This window comes from Lacerta agilis, chromosome 13 (assembly GCF_009819535.1).
Source record: "Lacerta agilis isolate rLacAgi1 chromosome 13, rLacAgi1.pri, whole genome shotgun sequence".
NCBI classification, from domain to species: Eukaryota; Metazoa; Chordata; class Lepidosauria; order Squamata; family Lacertidae; genus Lacerta; species Lacerta agilis.
The window spans coordinates 6,009,731-6,033,353 of record NC_046324.1 but is presented as its reverse complement, the minus strand read 5'-3'; the positions used below and the strand labels follow the sequence as shown (position 1 = coordinate 6,033,353).

General features: G+C 51.4%; 1 protein-coding gene across 2 annotated transcripts in view; it reads left to right on the top strand.

Annotated features, from left to right (window-relative positions):
- UNC13C (unc-13 homolog C) overlaps positions 1 to 23,623 on the top strand; it is a 132,441-nt gene that overhangs the window by 95,111 nt on the left and 13,707 nt on the right. The window contains exons 19-29 of one of the 2 annotated variants that reach the window (XM_033166690.1): positions 6,662 to 6,788; positions 8,215 to 8,311; positions 9,126 to 9,269; positions 10,931 to 11,008; positions 13,261 to 13,338; positions 14,260 to 14,289; positions 17,482 to 17,570; positions 20,203 to 20,352; positions 20,965 to 21,088; positions 22,834 to 22,890; positions 23,486 to 23,566. In XM_033166690.1, coding sequence (XP_033022581.1) covers positions 6,662 to 6,788; positions 8,215 to 8,311; positions 9,126 to 9,269; positions 10,931 to 11,008; positions 13,261 to 13,338; positions 14,260 to 14,289; positions 17,482 to 17,570; positions 20,203 to 20,352; positions 20,965 to 21,088; positions 22,834 to 22,890; positions 23,486 to 23,566 — 1,055 coding nt within the window. The remainder of the gene's footprint in view (positions 1 to 6,661; positions 6,789 to 8,214; positions 8,312 to 9,125; positions 9,270 to 10,930; positions 11,009 to 13,260; positions 13,339 to 14,259; positions 14,290 to 17,481; positions 17,571 to 20,202; positions 20,353 to 20,964; positions 21,089 to 22,833; positions 22,891 to 23,485; positions 23,567 to 23,623) is intronic. The other variant, XM_033166691.1, reaches the window with a different exon arrangement.

The window sequence follows — 23,623 nt, the reverse complement described above, 5'->3', positions numbered from 1 at the left end:
AGCTTGCCCCCCCAAAATAAATAAATACCCCCAGACTTTTGTGGTGGGGTCTCTGCCCCCAGCCCAGTGCCCTTCCTCGCTCTCTGCCCACTTTTGAAGAATGCTCTGGACCCAGCCACAGCCAGCACACAAGTCAGCCTTGCACCCTCAGGCCCCCCTTCGAAGACTGCCCTAAGGACCCTGGGGATCCCAAGCAATCCTCCTCCTCTCTCTGTCCCAACCAGCTGGCCATTGCTGGTGTCAAGAAGAGGCTGAGCCAGCCGGAACACCCCATCCACTGATGCACTTGGGCAGCTCCTGTGGCTTTGTCGCCAGGGAAGACCACATGTTGAGTCCTGGCTGGTGGAGGCTCCCAAAGGCCAGGCCAGGCGCTTGAGCTGGGAAGCTCTGCCCCCTTTGCCATCCTCTTCCCCTTCATGGAGATGCCTTGTTATTTTAAGCAAAGATATAAAACTTGGCAGCTTGTCACAATTGGTCCCTGGCCTTTGCTGCCATGCCTTGAGGGGACTGTTTCCAACAAAGCCTTTTGGAGCCCGGTGCAGGCAAGGCCGAGCCCCAACCCCACCAGAATGCAGACTCCCTAGATGAAGACTAAGAAGAGAAACGTGGACAATCCATCGCAGGCGCAAAAGCGGCCTCCACTCTGCCACCGATTGCGGCCTGAATGAGCCCCGCCTTGAGGCCTTGTGGCTTTGGGCATCGCCTCATTCTCTGCGCAGCCAGAGACAGTACCAGTGTCAGACAAGCCGGCAGCCATTCCACTTTGCAAGGCTCAGGGAAGAAGGAAGGAGCCTTTGCAGGCCGGCTGCTGTGCATGGGTTTTGGCCACGGGTGAACTCCTTCACGGGTGTCTGGGCGACGGTGGCCTGCCTCCTTCTGCGCTCCAGAGTTGCACCGTGAAGAGTCAGCGCTGGCAGGGAACAGCTGATCTGCATCTGTGCCGTTTGTCTCTGCCTGTCGAGGCAGACAGGGAGTGATCATGATGATGAAGTGGGCCCCGTGTTTGCCTCGCAGCCAAGCCTGTTGCTAGAAGCCTGAGAGATGCTGCGTCCCTTGAGGAACACCATGTGCAAAAACATCCTGCTGGCAGCCCCCCGGGTGAGGAGCCTGAAAAAGAATACGGGAAAGTAGAGTTTCTGCCTCTGTGCATGAAGAGGGACTTAGGGCCCAAGAAACACCCACTCTCTACAGCTGGCCTGAGATGGTTGTGGCGGTTTGTCTAGATATGGCATCTGAGATGGGGGGTTTATCTCATTTGAGCCCAGGGTGTGTCAGTGGATGGGGGCTAATAAGTTCCACCCCAATCTGCCGTCAGCCCTGGAGAACTCAGAGGGGGAATCAGCAAGAGGGGTGGGATTGTTATCCAGGCCGGGAGGAGGCAGCCCCCCCCCCCATTACAGACCAGAACTGGGGGAAGGGAAGACACCCGAGAGACACCATTTAAATACAAAATCTCTGAAGCAATAGTCGGGGAGGATTTTGGTATTATGGCACCCTGAGCAAAGACGAAATTTGGCATCTCCCTAAATATTTCCTATTTTCACAATAATTCCTTTTTGTACTGTTGCTTTTTTACTTATGTAAATATAGGTATTATTATTATTATTATTATTATTATTATTATTATTATTATTATTTTTCACTGCCTTGGCTTGAAGCCCTGTGTGTAGGAACTGCCCTCACTCTGGTGCTGCAATAGGAATCAGCAGAAGATATTTCATTTTAGATAGTTCCCTTCAAATCCCATCAGAATTGGAACTATTTTATTTGCTAGTAATTGAAGCACATGCTCGATTATTATTTTATTTTTATTTTTATTTGTTTATATATCCAACCTTTCCTCCAAACAATTCAAGGTGACATACATGGCTGGCTTTTCCCCTCCCCATTAATTACCCGGTAAGTGGGGATTTGAACCCTGGTCTCTCAGGTCCTCATCCGACACTGTTAACCACTACACAACACTGGCTTGGTCAGGGCCCTCCAGAATGGAGATCTGTGGCATTTCCATTATATTTCTAAATGGAAGTGGGTAGTCTTGTTTACACACGTTTTCTGATATCCTTCCCAAAATGACAGATTGTTGTTTTTTTTCATTTTGGAACCAAAAAATGCCTCCTCTTTGAAGGAGGAAAACAGGCATAAATAAATAACGCTGGCACCGGAGAAGGGCAGAGGGAGTCTTGCCAGTCACCTTGAGAGTTTGGATGCAGATGGATTATGTCCTTGTGCTTTTTCTTCCACAAGACTTGAAGGCTTCTTTGGAACTTGGTTGTCATGGAGACCTTCCAAGCCATTTGATGGAGGGACAATCCATTTGGCACTTGCCATGTTGTTGCTGCAAGCGGAGGGGGAAAAACCCACTCCTTGCTGGCCAATTTCACACCTAGATAGGGGTCATCTTGCTGGGTGCCATCCAGCTCACAGCAAGGGGGTGTTGCAAAATTATCCTGGCATGGGGGGTGGGTGCAGGGAGAGCTTTTTAAGGCAAAGGACCACATTCCCTCTTGGTCAAGCTTCCAAAGGCCGCATGCCAGTGGGGAACTGGGACGGAGACAAACGGAGGTTTGGCCAAACACAGACTAGGCAGAGCAATGAATGTGACTCAAAACTGTAGGCTACATCCTGTCCACACAAAAGTTCTGGGGTTTCTGTACAGGGGTTTCTGTACACACACACACACACACACTTCCAAGCAAGCAAGAGGCATGGTCCTAGCTCACAGACACATTCCAGACCAGCAAAATTACCCCAGGAGGTGAATTAGTGATGGGTGTGACCTTGAGATAAGGGGCGTAGCCTAGGGAGAGCTTCCGGGGGCCAAATACTCCCATTTGGCCCCCGAAAAGAGGATAGAAGAGAGCATTCATAGGGTGGGGGCCTGAGGTTGCCACTTCCCTGAACTTCAATTTCTCATTTGTGCCCCAGCGTTGTTCATAAGGGGCAGTGGAAGGAGCTCAGCTCCCCCCACCCTGATCAAGAGAAGCTTGAGGAGGATCCAGTCGTGTGGCAGCCCCAGTGAGGGGGGGGGCGGTGCTGGGAGAACTACAACAGGCTCAAAATTGGGAAGCTCTTTCACCAGGGAGTCTCCAGTGGCTCTCTCGATCAGCAGGCTCCTCTCTCATGGGTGTGTCCTGCACAACCTAAAAATTGCCACTGCCTCCTTCCAAGCCTCTTTCAGGCAGGGGGAGAGTCAAGGCATACCTGGGAGGCTGCGGAACATTCACTTCCAGCGCTGGGGCCATTCAGCGGAATGCAGAGAGTGGTTGCCAGCAGAACCTGCTTATAGAATTGTAGAGATGGAAGGGACCTCTGGGGTCATCTAGTCTAACCCCCTGAAATTCAGGAATCTTTTGCCCAACGTGACTCTTCATGCTCCACTAACTGAGCTATCCCAGGTCTTCCTTGGGCAGCCGCCACCAAACAACACTCAGGCCTCATCCTGTCCTGTGGCTGTTAAACCTAAGTGATAAGAAGGGAACAGCTGGGTGGGAGGGGGGGGGGAGAACGAAAGAGTCCTTTGAGCATAAACAAGGACCTCGTCACCAAGCGAGGCCACTGCTGGAGCTGTGCCTACCTATCTTGGCCAGGGTGCTTTTGAACAAGGCTGGTATGTTTAATTGGCTGTAGCTGGCATCAATATTTTGTTCTGGCAGAACAATGCAGTTTTGCTTAAGGTGAACGCTGCAGAGGAGATAGACTTACCCATGCGCCTGGCTACAAATGTTTTGCAGGATGTGTGTCCTGTTCCTTCTGTCAGGGTCTTGAGTTTGGCTCAGGAAAGGGGCCTCCCAACTGGCCCCCTCCCTGAGGCCAAAAAAGGAGACCAATGTCAGCCCTGGAGGGTTGTTGTTGCCTGTTGCTGAGGAGGAGGTGGCAATAGTTGCCCTCAAGCGAGCATCCCATTATGGGCCACTGGGAGAACTGGAGGCTGTATGAGCTACCCCCACCCCACCCCATCTGATCCAGCAAGGCTCTCCTCTTGCTCTTCCATTCATTTACTGCATTTAAGCATATTAGCAGTGATGGAAGGTTGTTCAACTGTTGCAATACAATCAACAACAACAACACCCCAGCGATCTGGCTGGGTTGCCCCAACCACTCTTGCCGGCTTCCAACACACATAAAAACATATCAAAATATCAAAAATAATTTTTATTGATTTTGCAAGATTTTAACAAAATTAATATATCAAAACATTTTATATATAAGATAATAAAAAGGATGAGAAAAATAAAGAACAATAAGTTCTTACAACTATAATTTTCTTCACATTTTTGGGTGACTTCCTTCGGTCCCTCCAACTGAATTTCAAGTCATTACCATTCTCTAGCAGTTTCAATAATCTAACATCTTAGACATAAAGTCTAACATCTTAAATATAACTCCTTAAACATAAAATTACTAACAATTTATACTTAACCTAATTGAGCAACAAAGTAAAAATAGCAAAAGCCTATATATAAAAACATACAAAAATATTAGACATTAAAAACTTCCCGATACATAAATATTCTACAGTTTATTTTTATTGTCAGCTATGCAGCCATTTACCTGGACAGAAATTGGACCGGCCATTCCTAACTACGTATCTTGGTCGGGAAATGGATTTGGCTGGTAAATAAGTTTGCAATGCAAGAACCTCACCCAGATCTTTCCCCAAGGAAAAAGGTGGGTGGCTGTTGACTTGGAACTGTATGAGCTGTGTTTCTCCTGAAGCAATTGTTAACAAAGTTTGCCACTCTTAATTAGAACTTCAGCCTGCAGGTTTGCAAAGGACAAAATTGCTGGAGAAAAAAAGTCGATCCGAAAGGACAGAGCTGTTTTGGAAGTGAGAAATTGAACCGCTTGGACATCTGTCTTCATCAAGCAGAGCTTTTGGCATCTCACTTCCTGAATTGAAAAAGCTTCTCTGGAAATGAGCAATAGGAGCATTGTACACGCACCCCAAGTGAAATGCACCTTCTGGAGGAAAACCAACACATTAGCAACCACACCACAGACCTTATTTACATACGGATTGAATTAGGGACACAGATCCTTTATCATCATTTGCAAGGTGACACCTTTTGAAAGTGATCTGAGTTCTATTGGGCCCCATCCAAAGAGCTGCGCAGCACCACCCTCCCGTTCCTCCTTTCCTGGAAGCAACCTTGATGGAGTGGCTTAGAGGCAGGACCTAAGCACAGGAGGTGCCTCCATTGATTGGATCAAGCTGAACAGACCCCCTTCAGATGCACCAGCAAGCACATAGGCTCACTGGCGGAGGAAGAGGAGTGCGGGGGGAGCGCACCCCTGGCGGCGCAATTCCGGCAGGATGCCATCGCAACTGCCCCCCCACCCGTGCTGGGCACCCCGTCCCCGCAGACAGCACACCCCGCCTCTGCCTGCTCTCCACCACCACCCTGGTGCCGGAGCATGAAGCTCCACCACTGCATAGGCTGACTCAAAGGTCACTCTTGCCACTGCCCCACCCACTGGCCCAGGGAAAAACAAATCAGTTTCTTATGGGCAAGCAAGTGGGGCCACTCAGAGCTGAGTCAGCATTTTGCTTGCAGGGTATGGTTTGGTTTCTAGACCCTTCTCCAGAGTCCAAGGGACTCGGGACCATGAGCACAGGCTTATCCACACTTCTGCTTGTCCCATGCCTAGAAAGCTCGAGTCCAAACTGTTTTCTGCTTGACACATGATTTCTCGGTACGGGTCCGAGGGGTTTTCCCCTTGCCCCATTGCCTTCCCAGGGAAAACCCACTCTTCAGCTCTAAACTGGAACCAATGGCAATCCATGACAAACCCGAATTGCTGCTTGTTCCGATTGAGTGCTAAAGAGCAGTTCTCCCGGGGGGGGGGGGAGAGGGAATAGCGGGGCAAGAGGAATAAGCCATCTGTCACTGGACTAGACCCTCAGGGTACCTTCCAACTCTAGAGTTCTATGTTTCTTAGTCCACAGCACAGTAAATCAGGCCCATTGCAGCCAGCTCAGATCTTACAGCTCTTGTGAGAAAGATTCAGTCTGAGGCTTTGGCGAGTCTCCGGGGTGAACTCAGGGAGTCCATAAGAAGGCGACCTTCTTGGTGACCTTGTCACAGGTTTCTCTCCACTCTCCTGAGCTTAAGCAGGCTGCCTGTCAGAGTGGGAGACCTTGATGCTTGCCTCGGCCCCCTGCCATTGACTTGGCTCTTTTACTTGATTCCCCTCTGGCTGTTAGGATTATAGGAAGCTGCCTTATCCCAAGTCAGACAATTGGCCCTTCTAGCTCAGTATTGCCTACACTGGCTGGCAGCATTGGCTCTCCAGCCCCCCCCCCATCCTTGCCTATAGATGAGGATTGAACCTGAGGAATTTTGCACACAAGGTATATCTGCCTTCCTTCGTGGGAGGCACAGCCCATCTCTGCAGTGGGTCTGCTTTCTCCATGAGGTCCAACACTCTGTGACTCTCTTTCCTTAACCGTTTCAGGCCCGTGACTCACTTGTGGCTTTTGTACCACCTTAGATCGATGAGCACAAAGCAATTCTGAAACCTAAGCAGATCTCAGGTGTTAAAAGGCCATTAAGATTTATTTTGCTGGGTCTAAAATGTGCACAGGGATTCTGTAATTTTATTTGCAGCCGGAACTTTATTAAATGTGTTATTTTTATTTTTCTGTGTTCCATTACAGAGCATGAAAAGCAACGGTTATGCAAGAGCACAGATTATATGAATTTGCACTTCAAAGTGAAATGGTTTTATAATGAATATGTGCGCGAACTCCCCTCGTTCAGAGATGCAGTGCCTGAATACTCTCTGTAAGTGGGGGGGGGGGGAGAGAATGTTTCAGTTGTGGGGAGGAAGAACATTCTGGAGCTTTTATTCTGCTTGTTGGGCTCCGTTTTCTTTAAATATTCATCCAGCACATCCTTGAAACCGGAGTCCATTTGTGTTAAGGTGCACTTAGAACTTTAAAAGACTCTAAATGTCTTTCCCCTGACTTCTTTATTTCTCAGTGAACCTTTTGCAGGGAAAAGGCAATCAGTTTCTCAGGAAGGGGCTCTTCAGCAATTATACTTAAAACCTCTTGCAAGCATCAGAATATTAAATGGGGGAGTGGGGAGACACAGGGCTGAAAGAAACTCCAGACGGGCTCTGGGTGGTTCCTCCCAGGATGAAGGCAACAGCTGCTACTGCTGCTGCTGCTGCCGCCCTCCTGCCTGGAGGCTTTTGCCCACATCCAGGGCCTGCGCATCCATTTAGGTGAACTAGGCAGTTGCCTAGGGCGCCAAAATGGAGGGGGCGCTGGCCAGCCTGCCCCCTGCTGCTGCCCGGTGCCGCTCCGCCAGCGGCAGAGTGGCGGGGGAGGGGGAGCAGCCCAAAATCAGGCTTCTCCGCAGGGCCGGTGCTAGGGATTGGCCGGGCGGGCGCCAGAAGGTGATCTCGCCTAGGGCACAAAAAAAAACCTAGCACCGGCCCTGCCCACATCATGCAGACTGCATGGCACCCCCTTGAAGGAGTGTTGAGGCCGTGGCAGTTCTGGCAATTCTTCAGCCTGGAGGAGAGGGCTATTGATGGCTGCTAGCTGGGATGGCTATGCTCGCTTCTGAATAACAGTTGCTGGAAACTGCAGGAGGGGAAAGTGCTCTTGTGCTCGAATCTCCCTTGCTGGTTTCCCCTGGCATCTGGTTGGTCACCCTGAGAACAGGATGCTGGACTAGATGGGCCATTGGCCTGATCCAGCAGGCTCAGGAGTGTTTTTCCTTTCCCGTTCATTGAGCATTCCCCCCTCCCCACTCACACACACCCAGCTGCATGCCATATTTGTTGCGTTGCTTCTTGGAATTCCAGGATCTCCTCCCTTATAAAAGCCGCCACTCTTTCCCTGCTGTCCTGCAAAATGTGGAATCCTGTTTGGGCAAGGGCGGGTGGAGAGCTGAGGCTGGGAATCCAGGCAGGCCAAAAGACCGCACCCTCTCTAGTCTGACCGTTTAGTCATAATGCAGCCCTTTTCTCCCCCTAACCTTGGAATGCCCCAAAATCCCCCAACTGTGGGTGCCTCAATATTGCAGCGAGGGGAGTTTCAGGGCTATAGGGTTGCAGGGCTGAGGGTTGCCTTGAGCCACTTCCAAGGCACCATATCCTTTGCATCGAGCCCGCTTCACTCTGCGCACGTTCAGGCACAAGGAGGAACCTCTGGAAAACAAGAATGTGGGTGAAGCAGCCACCTTTCTCCCTCCCTAGGTGGTTTGAGCCTTTTGTCATGCAGTGGCTGGATGAGAACGAGGACGTCTCCATGGAGTTTCTCCACGGTGCGCTGGGAAGAGACAAGAAGGACGGGGTGAGCAGAGCTGTGGAGTGGGGGAGGCCCTGAGGCAGGGGGCACTTTGGGTGCTGGGGCGGTGGTCCTGAGGCCCACTCACTCAATCCACGGCAGCCTAGAGAGCCGAGAGGTTTCTTGACATATAAAGTGGTTCCTGAGGTAAATAAATGCACCCGCCCTCTCCATCTGCACTTCCTGTCGCACAGCAAACATGGATTATTGCCTTGCCCTGATCCTCTCTTATTCCCCCACCATGGAGAGTGGCTTGTTTTGCTAGGCAAAAACAAGAGGAGGAGGAATTTTTTATTGGACAAAAATGCCCCTTTCATTGATTTGCTGTGACAGCGTTTGCAATCCTATCCAGAGAGCTATAATTAAGGCAGTAGCTGTAGCCAGGCATTATCCTGTAGAAAAGGCATCTTTCTGCAAAAGCAGCAGAGGGAATCATGGCCAGGAACTGCCCACCCCACCGCCATGAGTGAGGAGAAAGCTCTGTGTTTGCTGCCACAGAGCACGGCAGCCTCAACGCAGCACTGAATGCAAACCTTACAAGACCCTATTGCTGCTTTATGACCTATTTAGATGGCAGATTTTCTTTCAAATGTGGGCTGCTCAATCTGTGCTGCACTCCTGGTGTGCTCAGTACAACCCCGGAAGCTGAGGAACCATGGCTGGTGCTGCTGTGGCTGTTTGAATGTGGAGGGGTTCACTTTCTGGAGAAAAGTGGAAAGAATGAATAGGCTGAGAAGAAGAGCCTCCAGCCAGGAAGCCACACACCCTGCACAAGCGCCCTTTAACAGTGTGTCCTTGTTGTGTTGTGGTGTCTGTGTAGTTCCAGCGAACATCGGACCATGCCCTTTTCTCCTGTTCAGTGGTGGATGTCTTCACACAGCTCAACCAGAGTTTTGAGATCATAAAGAAGCTGGAGTGCCCGAATCCAGAAGCTCTCTCTCATCTCATGAGAAGGTTTTCTAAGGTAGATTTGCATCCTCTGAGCAGCTTGGGGTTTGTGAGGAGGAGTCACGTTTTGTCCCCGTGGTATTTTTATCTGTAGCCTTGTATATTAAGCCTCGCTGGCATTCTTCAGCTCTTGCTTGTCGCCCTGTCAGAGAGGAAATCTCCACTTTTCCAGCCCTGTGACGTCCTGAAATTCTCCCTTTAGATGTCATGTCTGTCCTGGATAAGAGCTGTGTGCGTTAGGTCAGCCACACCTTATCTAGGTAACTGGGACCTCATCCATGGGACAGGAGGGGGCATGAGAGGCTTGGAGGGGGGCAAAGCTGCTTTAGCCTGGCAAAGTCTGCCTGGCCCAGTGTTGGCTCAACAAAGATGGAAATGCCCTGCTTATATTATTTATTTTATTAAATTTATAAACCTCCTTTCATCTGAGCATCACAGGGCTGTTGACTATATAAAAACAAAAAATACATGACAGAATAACAAACAAAACAATACCGGCACCCCAACACACAGTTTAAAAGGCCACCATTTTTTAATTAACCAAAGACCTGTGGGAATAAAAACATTTTCGCCTGGCACCTAAAGCTATGTGATGAAGGCCCCGGGCGAGACTCCCTGGGGAGAGCATTCCACAAGCGGGGGGCCACCGCAGAAGAGGCCTGTTCATGTGTTGCCACCCTCCAGACCTCTCAGGGAGGAGGCAGACAAAGAAGGGCCTCAGGTGCTGAGCACTCAATATTCCCATCCCCTGTAGTTCCATCTGATTTTATTCTGCTCCAAATTTGATTTCAAGCTGTATTTTAATTGATTGTTTGAGTTATGTTTTTAATGCATCTTATTTTGATGTTAGCCGCCCTGAGCCCAGTCCTGGCCGGGGAGGGCGAGATATAAATAAAAATTATTATTATTATTATTATTATTATTATTATTATTATTATTATTAGATGAGTATTGCAGGGTCTCGGTCGGTTCATATGGGAAGAGCCGGTCCTCGTGTTATTGCTGTTCTTATAGTTATTCATTCCTGGTTGTTAGGCAACTAGGGGGTCCTAGGCCCCAGGGGCGTTCCGAGTCAGGGCGGGGGGTGGCACGCCCCGGGTGCCATTCCAAAGGGGGGGGGTTTTGACAAAATGCAAACCCTCCTGGGGCGCTCGCCGCTCGCTCTGCACCCCTGGGGTGCACACCATGCCCCCTGGGACGAGCGCCGCTCCGGTTACCGGAGTAGGTTGCTCCAACCCTGCTAGGCCTCCTTTCCTCAACTTCCCCCTGTTTCAAGAGTTGAGAGCAGATTTCTGATGGGGTGTGGTGCAACAAAACCTAAGTGTCTGTGAATTGTGGTGGTGTGCACAGACAAAAATGGCAGATAGCTGCAGAAAATAAAGGGTGGAGAAGTGAGAAACTGGGCGAAAACGACATTGCCAGAGAGTCTTCCATCCCTAGGAACATTCACTTATCGATGCTCCTTTGGGTCAAAGGCACCAGCCCCACTCTGGACAAAGTGGCAGGGAGTTTAATTCCTTGGCCAAGGGGTCTGGGATGAGGCTTGGCTCTTCTGCTCCAAGGACTGAAGGGTCCCCCCCCCCCGCCCAGGGAGGAGGAGGAGGAGTCCTCCCGTGGAGTTGCCACAGTAATGTGACACTGACTCCTGCTCCTTTGTGTGTGTGCTTTCCCCCCCAGACGATCCATAAAGTGCTTGTTCAGTATGCTGCAATTATTACAAATGATTTCAGCTCTTATTGCGATAAAGAAAATTTGGTGAGTGAAATGTAATTTCTACTTATCGTGCTGTCCTGCCATCCCGGCAGGTTGGGGTGAAACAGCTTCTGGGGGGGGGGCATGTGATCTCTTTGGGGAGAGGCTGGCCAGGTGGAGGGCAGGTGGCTTCCTGTCCGTGGGGAGGTTGGGTCAGTGGCTCCTTCCAGGGACCAGATGAGAGAGAGCCATGACTCATTAGCTTTTACTAATTAGCAGGCCCATGCAGCAGCTCTGGGGAAGGGGCGCTCTGGGAGAGGCAATTGAGCCTTTCCCCAATTGTCTTCATGAAGCTGCTTTTAACCACAGATTAGGTGTGTGGGGGGGGGGGTGTAATATGGATGCCACACTTTTATAGATGCTGCCTCCCCCCACCCCCATCTCCAAGAGAGCCAGTGTGGTGTAGTGGTTAAAAGCGGTAAACTCGTAATCTGGTGAACCGGGTTTGTGTCTCCACTCCTCCACGTGCAGCTGCTGGGTGACCTTGGGCTAGTCACACTTCTCTGAAGTCTCTCATCCCCACTCACCTCACAGAGTGTTTGTTGTGGGGGAGGAAGGGAAAGGAGATTGTTAGCCGCTTTGAGACTCCTTCGGGTAGTGATAAAGCGGGATATCAAATCCAAACTCTTCTTCTTCTTCTTCAAGATCAAGTAGCAGCTTCAGGGAAACAATTCGGATGAATGAGAGGAAAGGGTTAAGCGCCCTCTTCCCTGATCTCCCAAGCTGCTCTAGGCCAGGGCCGGTTCTCTGTCCCTTGAGCTCAGGACTGTTGAGCCAGCCAGTGTCGCTTAATGGACAGAGTCCTAGGCTGAGACTGTGGAGGCCCAGGCTGCAGGCTGCACTGTCAGCCATGAATGGGGCTTTGGAGCGGTCACTTTCAGCCTGACCCACATTCTAGGGTTGTCCTTGGTCGTGCTTAGGTAAAACTGTGCTGGGAATCTCTGGTTGCAGGGTGAGACCTCAAGGATTGCTGGAGCTCAGATAGCCTGGAATGGCTTGTCTGGGCTGGAGCATCTTCTGGGCATGGCCTCTGCCAACCAGCACAGACCCTTTCACCACTGCCAGCTTGACAGAAGGGCCTAGGAAACCCAGAATAGCAAGAAACTGCTATTCAAGCATCTGTAAAAAGGCAGGGTGCAAACCCTAAAATATTCAAAAGCCCACCACGTAGGGGGCGCGATTCTTGGGTGACAGGAGTGCAAAAAGGCCTGCCCATTATTAAGTAAACTGTATTTTTCAAGACAGGCATTACACCTTTAACGTAGGGAGGGAGAGATCTTTTGAAGAAGAGAGTGATTGGCCCTTTAGGAGAGGCATTCTAGGAATATGAACATATCTATTCATATGAAGTCAGCTCCTTGGGCTATCTAGTCCAACGTTGTCTAGTTTGATTGACGGCAGACCACAAAGACTTCCAGTGTAATACTTTCCCAGACGTGCCTCCTGAGGCCCTTTTAATGGGAGCGGGTTGGGCTCAAAACGGGGGCTGCAGAACAGAAAGAGACAGCAAAGCTATCCAGAGTTCTGAACCTGCATTTTGCTGTGAGGTAGGCCAGACCATCTCCACTGGTGGCCACTTGGGGTTTCTAACAGCTTGATTATTGTAGTAAAATAGTTGGGCCCCATGTACACCACCCTGCACTTTTTGGAACAGTATAGAGAAGTGGTAAATCAATAAAAGGATAGGAGTAGGAGTAAATTTCTATAGTGCCCTTCATCCATAGATCTAAGGGCACTTTCACTGTAAAAAAAATACAATATAAAATTATTATTTTTATTATTATTATTCACATTATTTTCATTATTATTGGCACTATTAGCATTTATATTCCACCTTTTCCTCCAAGGAGCTCAAGGTGGTGTACATAGCTCTCCCTTTCCTCATTTAAGCCACACAACAACCCTGTGAGGTAGGTTCAGCTGAGAGGCAGTGGGTGGCCCAAAGTCACCCAGAGAGTTTCATGGCTGAGTGGGGATTCAGATCCTGGTCTCCCAGCACTCCAACCGCTACACAAAATGGCCACAAAATACATAAACATAAAAACAAACCCCAAAATAAACAGGGGAGGGGGGCCTCTCTTTCTTCAGCACCTTGGGCTGGGGGTGGAGTTAGGGTCACCCCTCAAGCCCCAAGATGCTGTTCCAGAACCCTCCTCCTCCATTAGGGCTCCCTGGTCAGTCTTGGCACTGTTTTGGGGCCGGATCACAACTCTTGGTAGAGTTAAATAAATCCACGCTGTGTCTTTTCTTCATAGCCCTGTATCTTGATGAACAACATCCAGCAGCTGCGAGTTCTGCTTGAGAAGATGTTTGAAGCCATGGGGGGCAAAGAGGTGAGTTGTCGTGGCTTGTGTGCTTTGACCCTTGAACTCTGCCAAGAGAAACAAAATATGAAGGAGGTTTAGGCTGGTTCAGGCATCCGTAGGCCCGTCTGGGGTGCCTGCATCTCGTTCCGGTCCTGCTTTTGATTGACAGGTGTCTGCAGAGCCACCAACTGTGTTTCGTGACTGCCTCCCTAGCCTAGGAGCTCAGAAAGGCCGCTCTGGCCCTGCCATCCCAGGAGAGGAAATTGTGTGGGTAGGAGAGTCCCTCCAGATTCGGCACAGACTTCCTGCTATGGGAGCACATTTGCTCCCTGCGTTTTGTTGAGATTTCCCCTTTCTGCGGTCAAAGTGGGTTGAGCATCACGCTGATGGTCTGGCTACCTGTGATGTCATGAGGCTACTTCACCCTCCCTCACCAAAGCAGTTTTACAACTTTTAAATCCTTAGGGTGTTGTTTCTCTTTTTAAGCCAGGGAACAAAGTTTCGTCCAAATGGTGAGAATATGTCCTGTGCTTTTCCCAAAAAACGAAAAAAGGAGACATGCCGCACAAAGTCTGTGTTGGACTTGCTGATTTTTCCATCCGCCATTGGCTCATCCTCTCTTTTGGGGGGGACGGGGCTTGAGACATTTGAGCGGGGAGAGAAAGCCACGTCCTTGGATAGGCCGTTATCTGTGGTGTGCAGCTGGCACTGCCCACTCTGTGTTCCCTCCTGGTCTCCTGCCTCCTCCTGGCACCTCTTCCTCCTTATGGCTCCTGCTAGGCCGTCTTGTGACTCCATTTGGTGGTGTGTCTGTTTCCAGCTGGGCTGGTGGTTTGCTTTCTGTGGGCAGGCGGGGAGTGGAAGGGGAGTCAGGGGGTGCCCACTGCTTGTCTGTAATCTGTCGTCCTGTCTTTGTCTAATACCTTTAACTTGCCATTCCCTGAGCAGAAGCAAGAAGGAGAGCGGTTCTCTTTTGAGGTTTGTGATAGTAAGCGCACCTTCTCTTATTCCTCCTCCTCCCCCTCCTCTTCCTCCTCCTCCTCCTCCTCCTCCTTGGGCGGCTCAGAGCCCTTGCACTACTGAGGTGCTATGTGTTTGTGCATCATCGACAAATCCTAAGTCACCAGAAAGATTGGAATCCAGATCTTTCAGTAGACAAACGGGTGGCTTCTTTTTTAGAATGCAAAGGCCATGAAGACTTGCTGGATGGGAGGGGGCGACTGCTTTAAAAACAACCAAACAAACAAACAAACAAACAGGCAATGCAGTTGTAAACCAAAGCACTGGGATTTAAGCTGATTTAATTCTGTTGAAAGCAACTGGATAAATGAACAGACTTGGATGTCACACCTGGGCAGGAGTGGAAGAAGAGGGCATCAGAGAGCTTCACTGCAGGGGCTGTTTTGGACATCACCAATTAAAGTCCCAGTTGAGGAGGGAAGGAAGGATGTGGCCAAGAGGCACATTTTTCTAATGCTGGGAGGGTGGAGGGCAAGGCACGCTTGTGCACGCGCACACACTGGACCTCCTGAGTGAACTGAAAACTTCCAAGGAGGCCCATTCCACAGTAATACATTACTTAGCAGATAGCAAATATCTATGTAGTCATCAGCAATGGCCACAATCGAGCACACATTCACCTGCTTTTAAGCCCTGCAGATTTAGAGAATCCACATTTTGCTGTGCGCTAAGTTGCAGCCTGTTAACCTCTCCTACGTTTCTACATCAAGCGCTTTGTTTAGCTTCCACTCCTCTCTTCCTCCTTATGACAAGAAGACGACGACGACAATGAAGAAGAAGAAGAAGAAGAAGAAGAAGAAGAAGAAGAAGAAGAAGAAGAAGAAGAAGAGTGCTCATGTTTTCCCCATCTTACCCCTGGGCAACTCCTTCCAACTCAGCAGAAGCTCCCAAGGGCTGCCCCATTCAATTCCATGGGGGAAAGCTGAGCTGCACACAGCTGACGCCCCCTTTTGCAGGCTCAGTGTGCGGGAGCTCATGTTTTTTTGCTAAAGGGCATGCAGGGCCCTGACTGGGCAAGCAGCAGCCCCAGCAACCGCCCAAGGATTCGTGGCAGAGGCGCAGTGCAAATGCCTCTGCCCCCTCCCTCCACCCCAGGCCAGCCCTCCATGAAACCGACAGCCGGCCTCTTCTCTGAGCATGCGCAAAACGGAAGCTCCCCTTCCTTGCTTGCCTTTCGTGAGGCTTAAGCAAGTGCTAGAAGGGGGCCTCTGTGGCTTCCACGGCCCGGTCCGTGGATCTGCACTCAATTGCTTTAGTTTGCTGTTTTCTGTGTTTGAATTAGATGCCTGTGCTCGGGTGACATAGGCTATATGGGCATTTTCAGGAAAAAAAAAACAATTAATGGTGCATCACGGTTAGCAATGCTTGTGGATGATCAGGTCTCAGTACAGAGAGTTGATTACCCAGCAAGAGTAGCATGTATGTATGGGATGCGTCTGAAGCTTTTCTCCTGCACCCAGTCAGTCCACTGGCTGGCCTGTCCCATCGGCTGTCGCCTGTGCTGCTGACCAGCAATGGCTCCCCAAGGAGAACCTCCCTCTCTCACCTGCAGGCCTCCAAGTCCTGCTGAAGGGCCTCCCCAGGTCACCATCCCTGCCTTGGAGGCCAGTTCCACCAAATGCTCTCCGAGGCCTCCCTGCTGCTAATGGAGAGTCTTCCCTGTGCCCCACCCGCCATGTAAGCTCCTGAAGGGCCTTCCCCAGGAGCAATGGTCTTCCGTAGGCCACGCAGCCCCGTGCCCATGTGTTAGGCAAGCCCCACCAGTTTTGCCTGGCTCCCTGGGATCATGCAAGGTGACCATGCAGGTGCTCTCTCTATGGACAGCCAGGCCTAGTGTGGTGTGGGGACCATTGGGGTTGGCATCCAGAGAAGCCGCAGTAGTGTGACCCCCTTCATAGCACTGATCCCCTTTCCCATGTATCCCACCTCCAAAGGGGGCTTTGGAGACAGGGAGTCTGGAATTCCCATCATAGCGATGTTTTCAGCAAAATGGGATCTGAGTGCTGCTTTCGTGAAGTGGGAGTCTGTGAACCCCAAGGGCCAAAAGGTGCCCCTCATGGAGCCCTCGGGCTGGGCCCCTCCCTTGCCTAAAAGGGGCCCGGGGGGGGGGGTAGGTGGGCGTTGCACTGCCAGTGGGGCAACGAAAATGCCTGTGCATGGATCCCTTTCTCCCTCTCCCATTCCATGTCACAAAGCCCGTCTGCCACCATTCTCCCTGGCCACGAGGCTGGCGTGGTCGTCTTCCATCTGCAGTTGCATCCCAGACTGCGTGCCAAGGCTGTGCCCCTTGGGCCTCCTCTAGATGCGGCCTGTGTTGGCGGTCCTGGTACTCGTTGGTCCACCCTGGTGCCCTCAAAGGGCTAACAGTGAACAGCTCCCCCTCCCGCGAAGCCTCCTACTCCCCCTCCGGAAACAGCATGCTCCACAAAGAAATAATACTAATAATAACCACACGCGTAGAGTCTGCCACGCTCTTCTCCTCATTGCTGGATGCTGTGCTTCTCTCTACACTAATGCAAAACAGCGTGGAATCCCCTCCCGATCCCCCCCCCCAAAAAAAGGCCTCTAAGCAAGCGCAGCCCCAGGGCAGGGCAGGTGCCTGCCTCAGAAGGCTGCGTAATAAATGGGGAGCTGCAGCCATGCTTTAGTGGGAGGGGAAAGGCAGGGCGTGGCATGGGCGGACCATCTTTGCCTCTGGTGACACCTTTGTGTTTGGCTTGACGGGCACCTCCATGGATCCCCCTCAGCCAATGAGTGCAGCTCCTCCTGCCCCTCCCCGCCTTTTGTGCTTGTCCTGCCAGGTGTTTCCAGAGGCAGCCTGAGCAGGTGGCTGTTTTCCACCGAGGCTGGGGAAGGGGAGGCACACGGCAGCTCTCACCCACCCCCCAGGAGGCAGGCCATGCCCCCTCCAGTCCAATGAGGTGGGTATAGACGGACTTTTAAGAGTGGGCCATGCCCTATGTCAATTCAAGTCCAGTTTGGGGTCTCACCTTCCATCCCCAAACAGCCTCGAGGGGTTTCCACGCTTGTTTTCCATTAATGCCATCTAATCGATGGATGCCTTCTCCTCTTTCCCACTAATTTCAATACAGAGAAGAAGCGGGTGAAGCCGAGCAGGGGGGGACTAACCTCACCGTTGCCTTTTTTCAGCTGGACCCGGTGGCCAGCGAGGCCCTGAAAGAGCTGCAGGCCAAGCTCAGTGGCGTCCTGGATGAGCTCAGCGTGACCTACGGCGCCAGGTAATGGGCCTGCTTCATTGCCGCTCCCAGTCACACACTTGTGGGGCTGCACTGCATACCCTACAGTATCGGGGGGGGAGCCACTTTTCAGTCCTTGCCTTGCCACCAGCTCTTGGGAAGTCCTTGTGCCCCTTAGAAAGCTGCCTTACCAGGGATTTTCCTAAAGACAGGGTTCAAATGCATTAAAGGAAATAATATATGAGATGTACTAGGGCATGGGTAGGCAAACTAAGGCCCGGGGCCCGGATCTGCCCAATTGCCTTCTAAATCTGGCCCGCAGACGATCCGGGAATCAGCGTGTTTTTACATGAGTAGAATGTGTGCTTTTATTTAAAATGCATCTCTGGGTTATTTGTGGGGCATAGGAATTCGTTCATCCCCTATATATTGTTGTTGTTGTTCAGTCGTTCAGTCGTGTCCAACTCTTCATGACCCCATGGACCAGAGCACGCCAGGCACCCCTATCCTCCACTGCCTCTCGCAGTTTGGCCACACTCATGCTAGTCGCTTCGAGAACACTGTCCAACCATCTCATCCTCTGTCGTCCCCTTCTCCTTGTGCCCTCCATCTTTCCCAACATCAGGGTCTTTTCCAGGAAGTCTTCCCTTCTCATGAGGTGGCCAAAGTACTGGAGCCTCAACTTCAGGATCTGTCCTTCTAGTGAGCACTCAGGGCTGATTTCTTTAAGAATGGATAGGTTTGATCTTCTTGCAGTCCATGGGACTCTCAAGAGTCTCCTCCAGCACTATAATTCAAAAGCATCAATTCTTCGGCGATCAGCCTTCTTTATGGTCCAGCTCTCACTTCCGTACAATACTACTGGAATATATATATTCCGCCTCCCCACAAGGTCTGAGGGACAGTGGACCAGCCCCCTGATGAAAAAGTTTGCTGACCCCTATTCTAGAGTGCAAAGGGCTTTTTTTGTCATGTGGTTGGCCTGGGAAGGGGAAGAGGGAGTGGAATGGCACATGGCCAAATTTTCCAAAAGGGCTTTCAGAATGGGGTGGGTGGTTGGCTGTGGATCCACTGTGGAACCTCAATCCCCCACGGCCGGCCAACCCATGAGGCAAGGTGTGGCGACCACCTCAGGTGGCAGGATCCACCAGGGTAGCAGATGCTGATGTAGATCTTTATCCCCCCCCCCGCCCGTTCCAGATGTAGATCTTCACTTACCCCTTCTGGGTGGGCGGGGCATCAATTTTTGATTACTTCAAGTGCCAAAATGTCCCCCACCCAGGATCACACCTGGTCTCAAATGCCCTCTCTGCATCAGACACCTGCCCCACCCTTGGGTCGGCCTCTGCCCTTCACCCCACAGCCAGAGATCCAGAGTGCCAGAGACTTCTACTAGGAGAAGGGGAAATGGCCCTTGTCGGTGCATCCATAATACCATGCAAAGGGTTAATGTTGTAGCATAGAATGTTGTGATTGGGGTGCCAACTTGGCCCCCAGCTTATGGGTACCCATTGGTACCCAATGGTTTCTACTGGAAGTCACGTCAGACACTTCACATTGCCTCAGACTGTGCTGGCCCCAAGGGTTTGTCCGTGAAGCGAGGTCCAAGTTCAGTCCTGGGTCTAGGGGTCCAAAGGAGGTCAGTCCGGCGGTCCAAGGTCCAAGGCAGGTTCAGGCACAAGGTTGCAGGTTGAGCACACGCTTGCAACTAAGTTGCTCACGCAACTTGGGCTGGGTCTGGCTGGCTTTTATCTGGCCCTATGCTTAGGGTGGCCCCGATCCTCCGGAGACTCGCCTCTCCTCCGGGCCTGGAGGCGAGCACTCCTCCTGTAGGCACTTAACTCCCTTCGCCTCTCTGCCCTGAGCCTCTGTAGCTCAGGAGAGGCTGGTGGGTTACTGGACCCAGGGGCCGCCTCAGCTTCCTCTGAAGAGGCTGGGAGTGGAGCACCTGCAGGCAATGGGTCCTCCCTCCCATCAGGAGCCAGAGCAGACTCCGCTGATGCCTGCACCTGGGGATCCAGCACAGGTGGGGATCCTTCAGGCTCAAGCCCTGGCCCCGGCTCAGCTGGTTCTGGAGGCGGGGAATCCTGTGCAGGCTGGGATCCCTCGGGTTCAGCATCAGAGTCTGACTCCCAGGCCATCACACCGACATTGCTTCGGAGGCCATGGTATGGGTGCCCCCTATATTTGCCGCCAGTGCTTGTGATGTCATATAGTGAGGCAGTTTTTATCAGTTAGTTCAGTCATCAACTGTTGTGAGAATTTTAACTTGTGTGTTGTGCTTTGCCACTGCCTCAGTCTGTGAATGTTAAGTCAGCCTCAGATACAAATTCATGTAAGTATGTTTCGGTAACAGAAGTATTGCCTACCTCTCTTGTACATTCAATATGACAACAGCAGGTACAGCAAATAAAAGTCATATGTCATTTTAAAACTTTAAAGTGTTGTGTAGATTTTCCAGGGGTGGGGGGAAGAGAACTATTTAAGAGGGTCAAATGACTCGGGGCAACGTCCGCACAACTCTTTAAAGTATAATTACCAAACAGGGAAGGGGGCTGTGGGCTCCCGGAGGGAAGGCAGCAAAGTAGAGAACCACTGGGGAAGGGTCTGCTCTGCCGTGTTTGGCCGGTTCTGTCGCCTCCATCCCCATCTCCTCCTCTCTGGTCCCTTCCAGCTTCCAGCCTGTCATTGAGGAGTGTGTGCGGCAGATGAGCTTGGAGCTGAACCAGATGAAAGGAGACGGCGCTGCTGCCGCCAACAAGAACAGCAACACTGTGGATGCAGAGATTGTGCTGCGGCCCCTGATGGACTTCCTGGACAAAACGTAAGCAGGGCAGGTGCTGTGGGCTTCCCTGATGTGTCCAGACAGATGGTCTGGTCTGTGGCAAACAGCATTGGGCTCAGCAGTGCACCAGCACCCCGGACCCTGGTGCCCTTTCTCAGCTCTCAAAGCAGCTCACATTCATTCATGTCTCAAGAACCCCCACAATGGTCCCACAAGCCAGGCCTCCCCTACCCTCCCCCTAGTAGAGATTCATAGCCCGGACTTCATCCTCTTTTCAGCTCGGCTCCTTTGGGTGCTGCATTGTTCTGTGCCATGCTTTGTGTGCCCCGTTGTGCAGCCAGCAGCCAGGCCCATAATTGCGGCAGGCGCTGAACCCATGAAAACGGCCACCAGTTCCCTCCCACCCCCTGCCATCTGTTCCTGTTGCTTCACGGTTTAGCTTCTTCATGCAATCACTACCTGCCAGCGGTGCTGTGATGTACGTGGGCTTCTCCCTGGTGGGAGGGAAGGCTGGGGAAGCATTTAGAGTCTGGGTTTTTACCAGCAGTGTGCATTTTTCTTTGTATTCCAGTTGCATGGTTACATAGTATTTGCTTCGTAAACTGCCTATATAGATGAAGATTTTGAGAGCGTTTAATTTTTTTTTTGCAGCTTAAGCCTATCGGCAAAAATCTGCGAGAAGACCGTTCTGAAGCGTGTTTTGAAAGAGCTCTGGAAACTGGTCCTGAACCGGATAGAAAAGCAGATTGTACTCCCGCCACTGACAGACCAATCTGTGAGTCTCCTGTAAGCCTTGCAGAGAACCAGCGCTTGGTCCCAGCTCCCGGCTCCATTTTGTCGTAGAAACAAAAACGGCTCTTTGGAAATGCACCTTTTAAGCTACTTGGCTTGTCTGCTTCTGGGCGGGAAGATGCTCAAAATGAAAGTCGTAAGGGGGTAGGGAAGCACCCTCTAATGGGGGCACTGAAATCCTACAGGCCCACATTCGTAAGCTGCTGTTATGCTGCTTGGAATTATAAGGGAGGAGTTCAGCACAGCGCTATGGCAATCGTTTCATCAGCACAATGGCATATGAGCTTGCTAGAAACAACAACAACCCCCCCCCCCCAAAAAAAAAATCTTCCTCCTCCCCACGCTGTTCTGGGAGTCCTCCTGGCACATACCCCACAGCAAATCTGGGGGGATGTGTAGGGAGGGGGAAGCCTGTTGCACTAGTGAAAGTCCTTGCTTCGGCTGGCAGGACTCGATAGCTGAATCTGTCCCTAAGTCCCTGAAAAGAGGGCAGGGTGGATGCATTTGGCCCTCTCAAGAGACACATGGACTTCCCTTTCCCTCAGACCAAGCCGGCATGAAAACTGCCTTCAGAGAGAGAGGGCTGTTTGTGAGTTAAGCAGCCAGCAGCAGCAAACCAAGAGGGCTCTTGGCTTCGGAAAAGGCGGCATGTCAGTGTGGAGTCTGCTTTGTGGGGCGGAGTTCAATGGCAATGGGGTCCTGTCAGGGGCACCCGCTGTGGAGGTCGCCCAAGTGTTCAGTTGGGGGGGACGGGACGGCCTGCGGCTTCGTCCACAGCATGCAGCTGGCAGTGAGGACTGAGAGTTGGGAGTATGCCTGCCACTTTCCTCATCTAATTAGTGAAGGTGGACTCCATCCTTTCACTCTTGACAGCTAATTGCTCCTTTGCCATGGCAACCACTTGACACACTTTAGAGGGCAACGTGAGGGTGCTTGGAGGCCTCTGGTCCTTGAAATGGGGTCTCGACCCTCTCGCTTTCTTTTGCCTGGTAGCACGGGAAGGACTTCCTTCTGCTCACTTGAGCAACTTTGCGACTGAGAGTGGAGGTTCGCTCACTGCTTGGTGCCCACAGCTTCCTCTGGCTGCCCAAACCAGCCCACAGAGCCGCAGGCAGCTGCAGCGGGGATGGCATTGAATCCAAAGTCCTTTTGATAGTTGTGCTGAAGACTTCTTCCTTCCCCTCCCCCGATGAATCTCAACACGCTCCTGAAAGCAGGCAGCCCCCAGGGATCGTCATCTTTCTTAGCTTGGCCACAAAAACCTTCCATAGCCTGGCTGGGCCTCCCCAGGTTGGGACCGCAGACTCTTGCAGGGTATCACCACTCGGTTCCCCTTCCACTTCCAACCCAGGCTAGAGAAGGCAGGCAGCCCTTGCTCCTCTGCCTTTGGAAAAGTCTAGAGCAGAACACACCTTGCCAGTTCCACTTGCCCACTGGGAGCCCTTGGTAGCCCAGGGTATCAACCTAGGCAAGGCCTCCCCTGCTACCCACAGCCCCAGCAAGAGTGGCACCTGGACCATGTGCCCTGACATGAGAGGAACCCCCTTGGCTGGCCCTCAGCCTCCTCTGGGCAGCTAGAGCAGTCCCACCATGGCAGTCTCGCTTTCCCACCTCTTTCTTCTTCTTCTTCTTCTTCTTCTTCTTCTTCTTCTTCTTCTTCTTCTTCTTCTTCTTCTTATTATTATTATTATTATTATTATTATTATCTTTTATTTATTCTCTCCACAGGGCCCCCCGATGATCCTCAGCGCAGCCAAAGACTTTGGCCAGTTGTCTAAGCTAAAGGTAAGGGAAGTCTATGCAGCTTGACGGAAAACAGACACAAAGCCCTCTCCATGGCTGAGGCTTGTTCACATTAACTCCTCGCAGGCACTGGAGTATCCCTTTCTTGCCTTGGCAACTGTGCTGCTCTCAGGGCACGGTCATTCCCCACCCCACCCTCAGTAATAGGAGGACATTGTTGGCCTCTCCCCATGGAATGCAAAGGCTGGGGGCCAAGGATCCATCTATTCCAGCCAGACCTTATCCCCTCTTCCTCCTCCTCCTCGGAAGTGCCTAATCTTGAAAGCCATCTTAGCAAACAGTCCTCACCACGTCTTGCAGCAGCGAATTGACTATGCGTGGATTAAGCATCTCCCCTCCCTGTGCTGTGTTTTTTTTTCCCCCTCCTGCCAAGGCACAGGGCTCTTCTCCGCAGCAGAGAAGCCCAGTTGGTGCCAGCTAGCCAGAGACAAGGAGCTTCCCTTTGTGTACCTCGTTGACTCCAACAATGAGCAGCTGCAAAAGTCTCAGCCACTTTATTTTACACAGGCAGAAAGGTATCTGACCATCTTTGGAAAGAGCAAATAGCAGTTACCCCCATCTTTGTATGTTTTTTCAGGACCACGTCATCCGAGAAGAAACCAAAAGCCTGACACTGAGGCAGTGTGCAATAATGGATGTGGTGCTGGCGACAATTAAGGTATGACTTAATCAGTTGGGCACAGGCGTAAGAAAAGGACACAAGCATGTGCTGTGG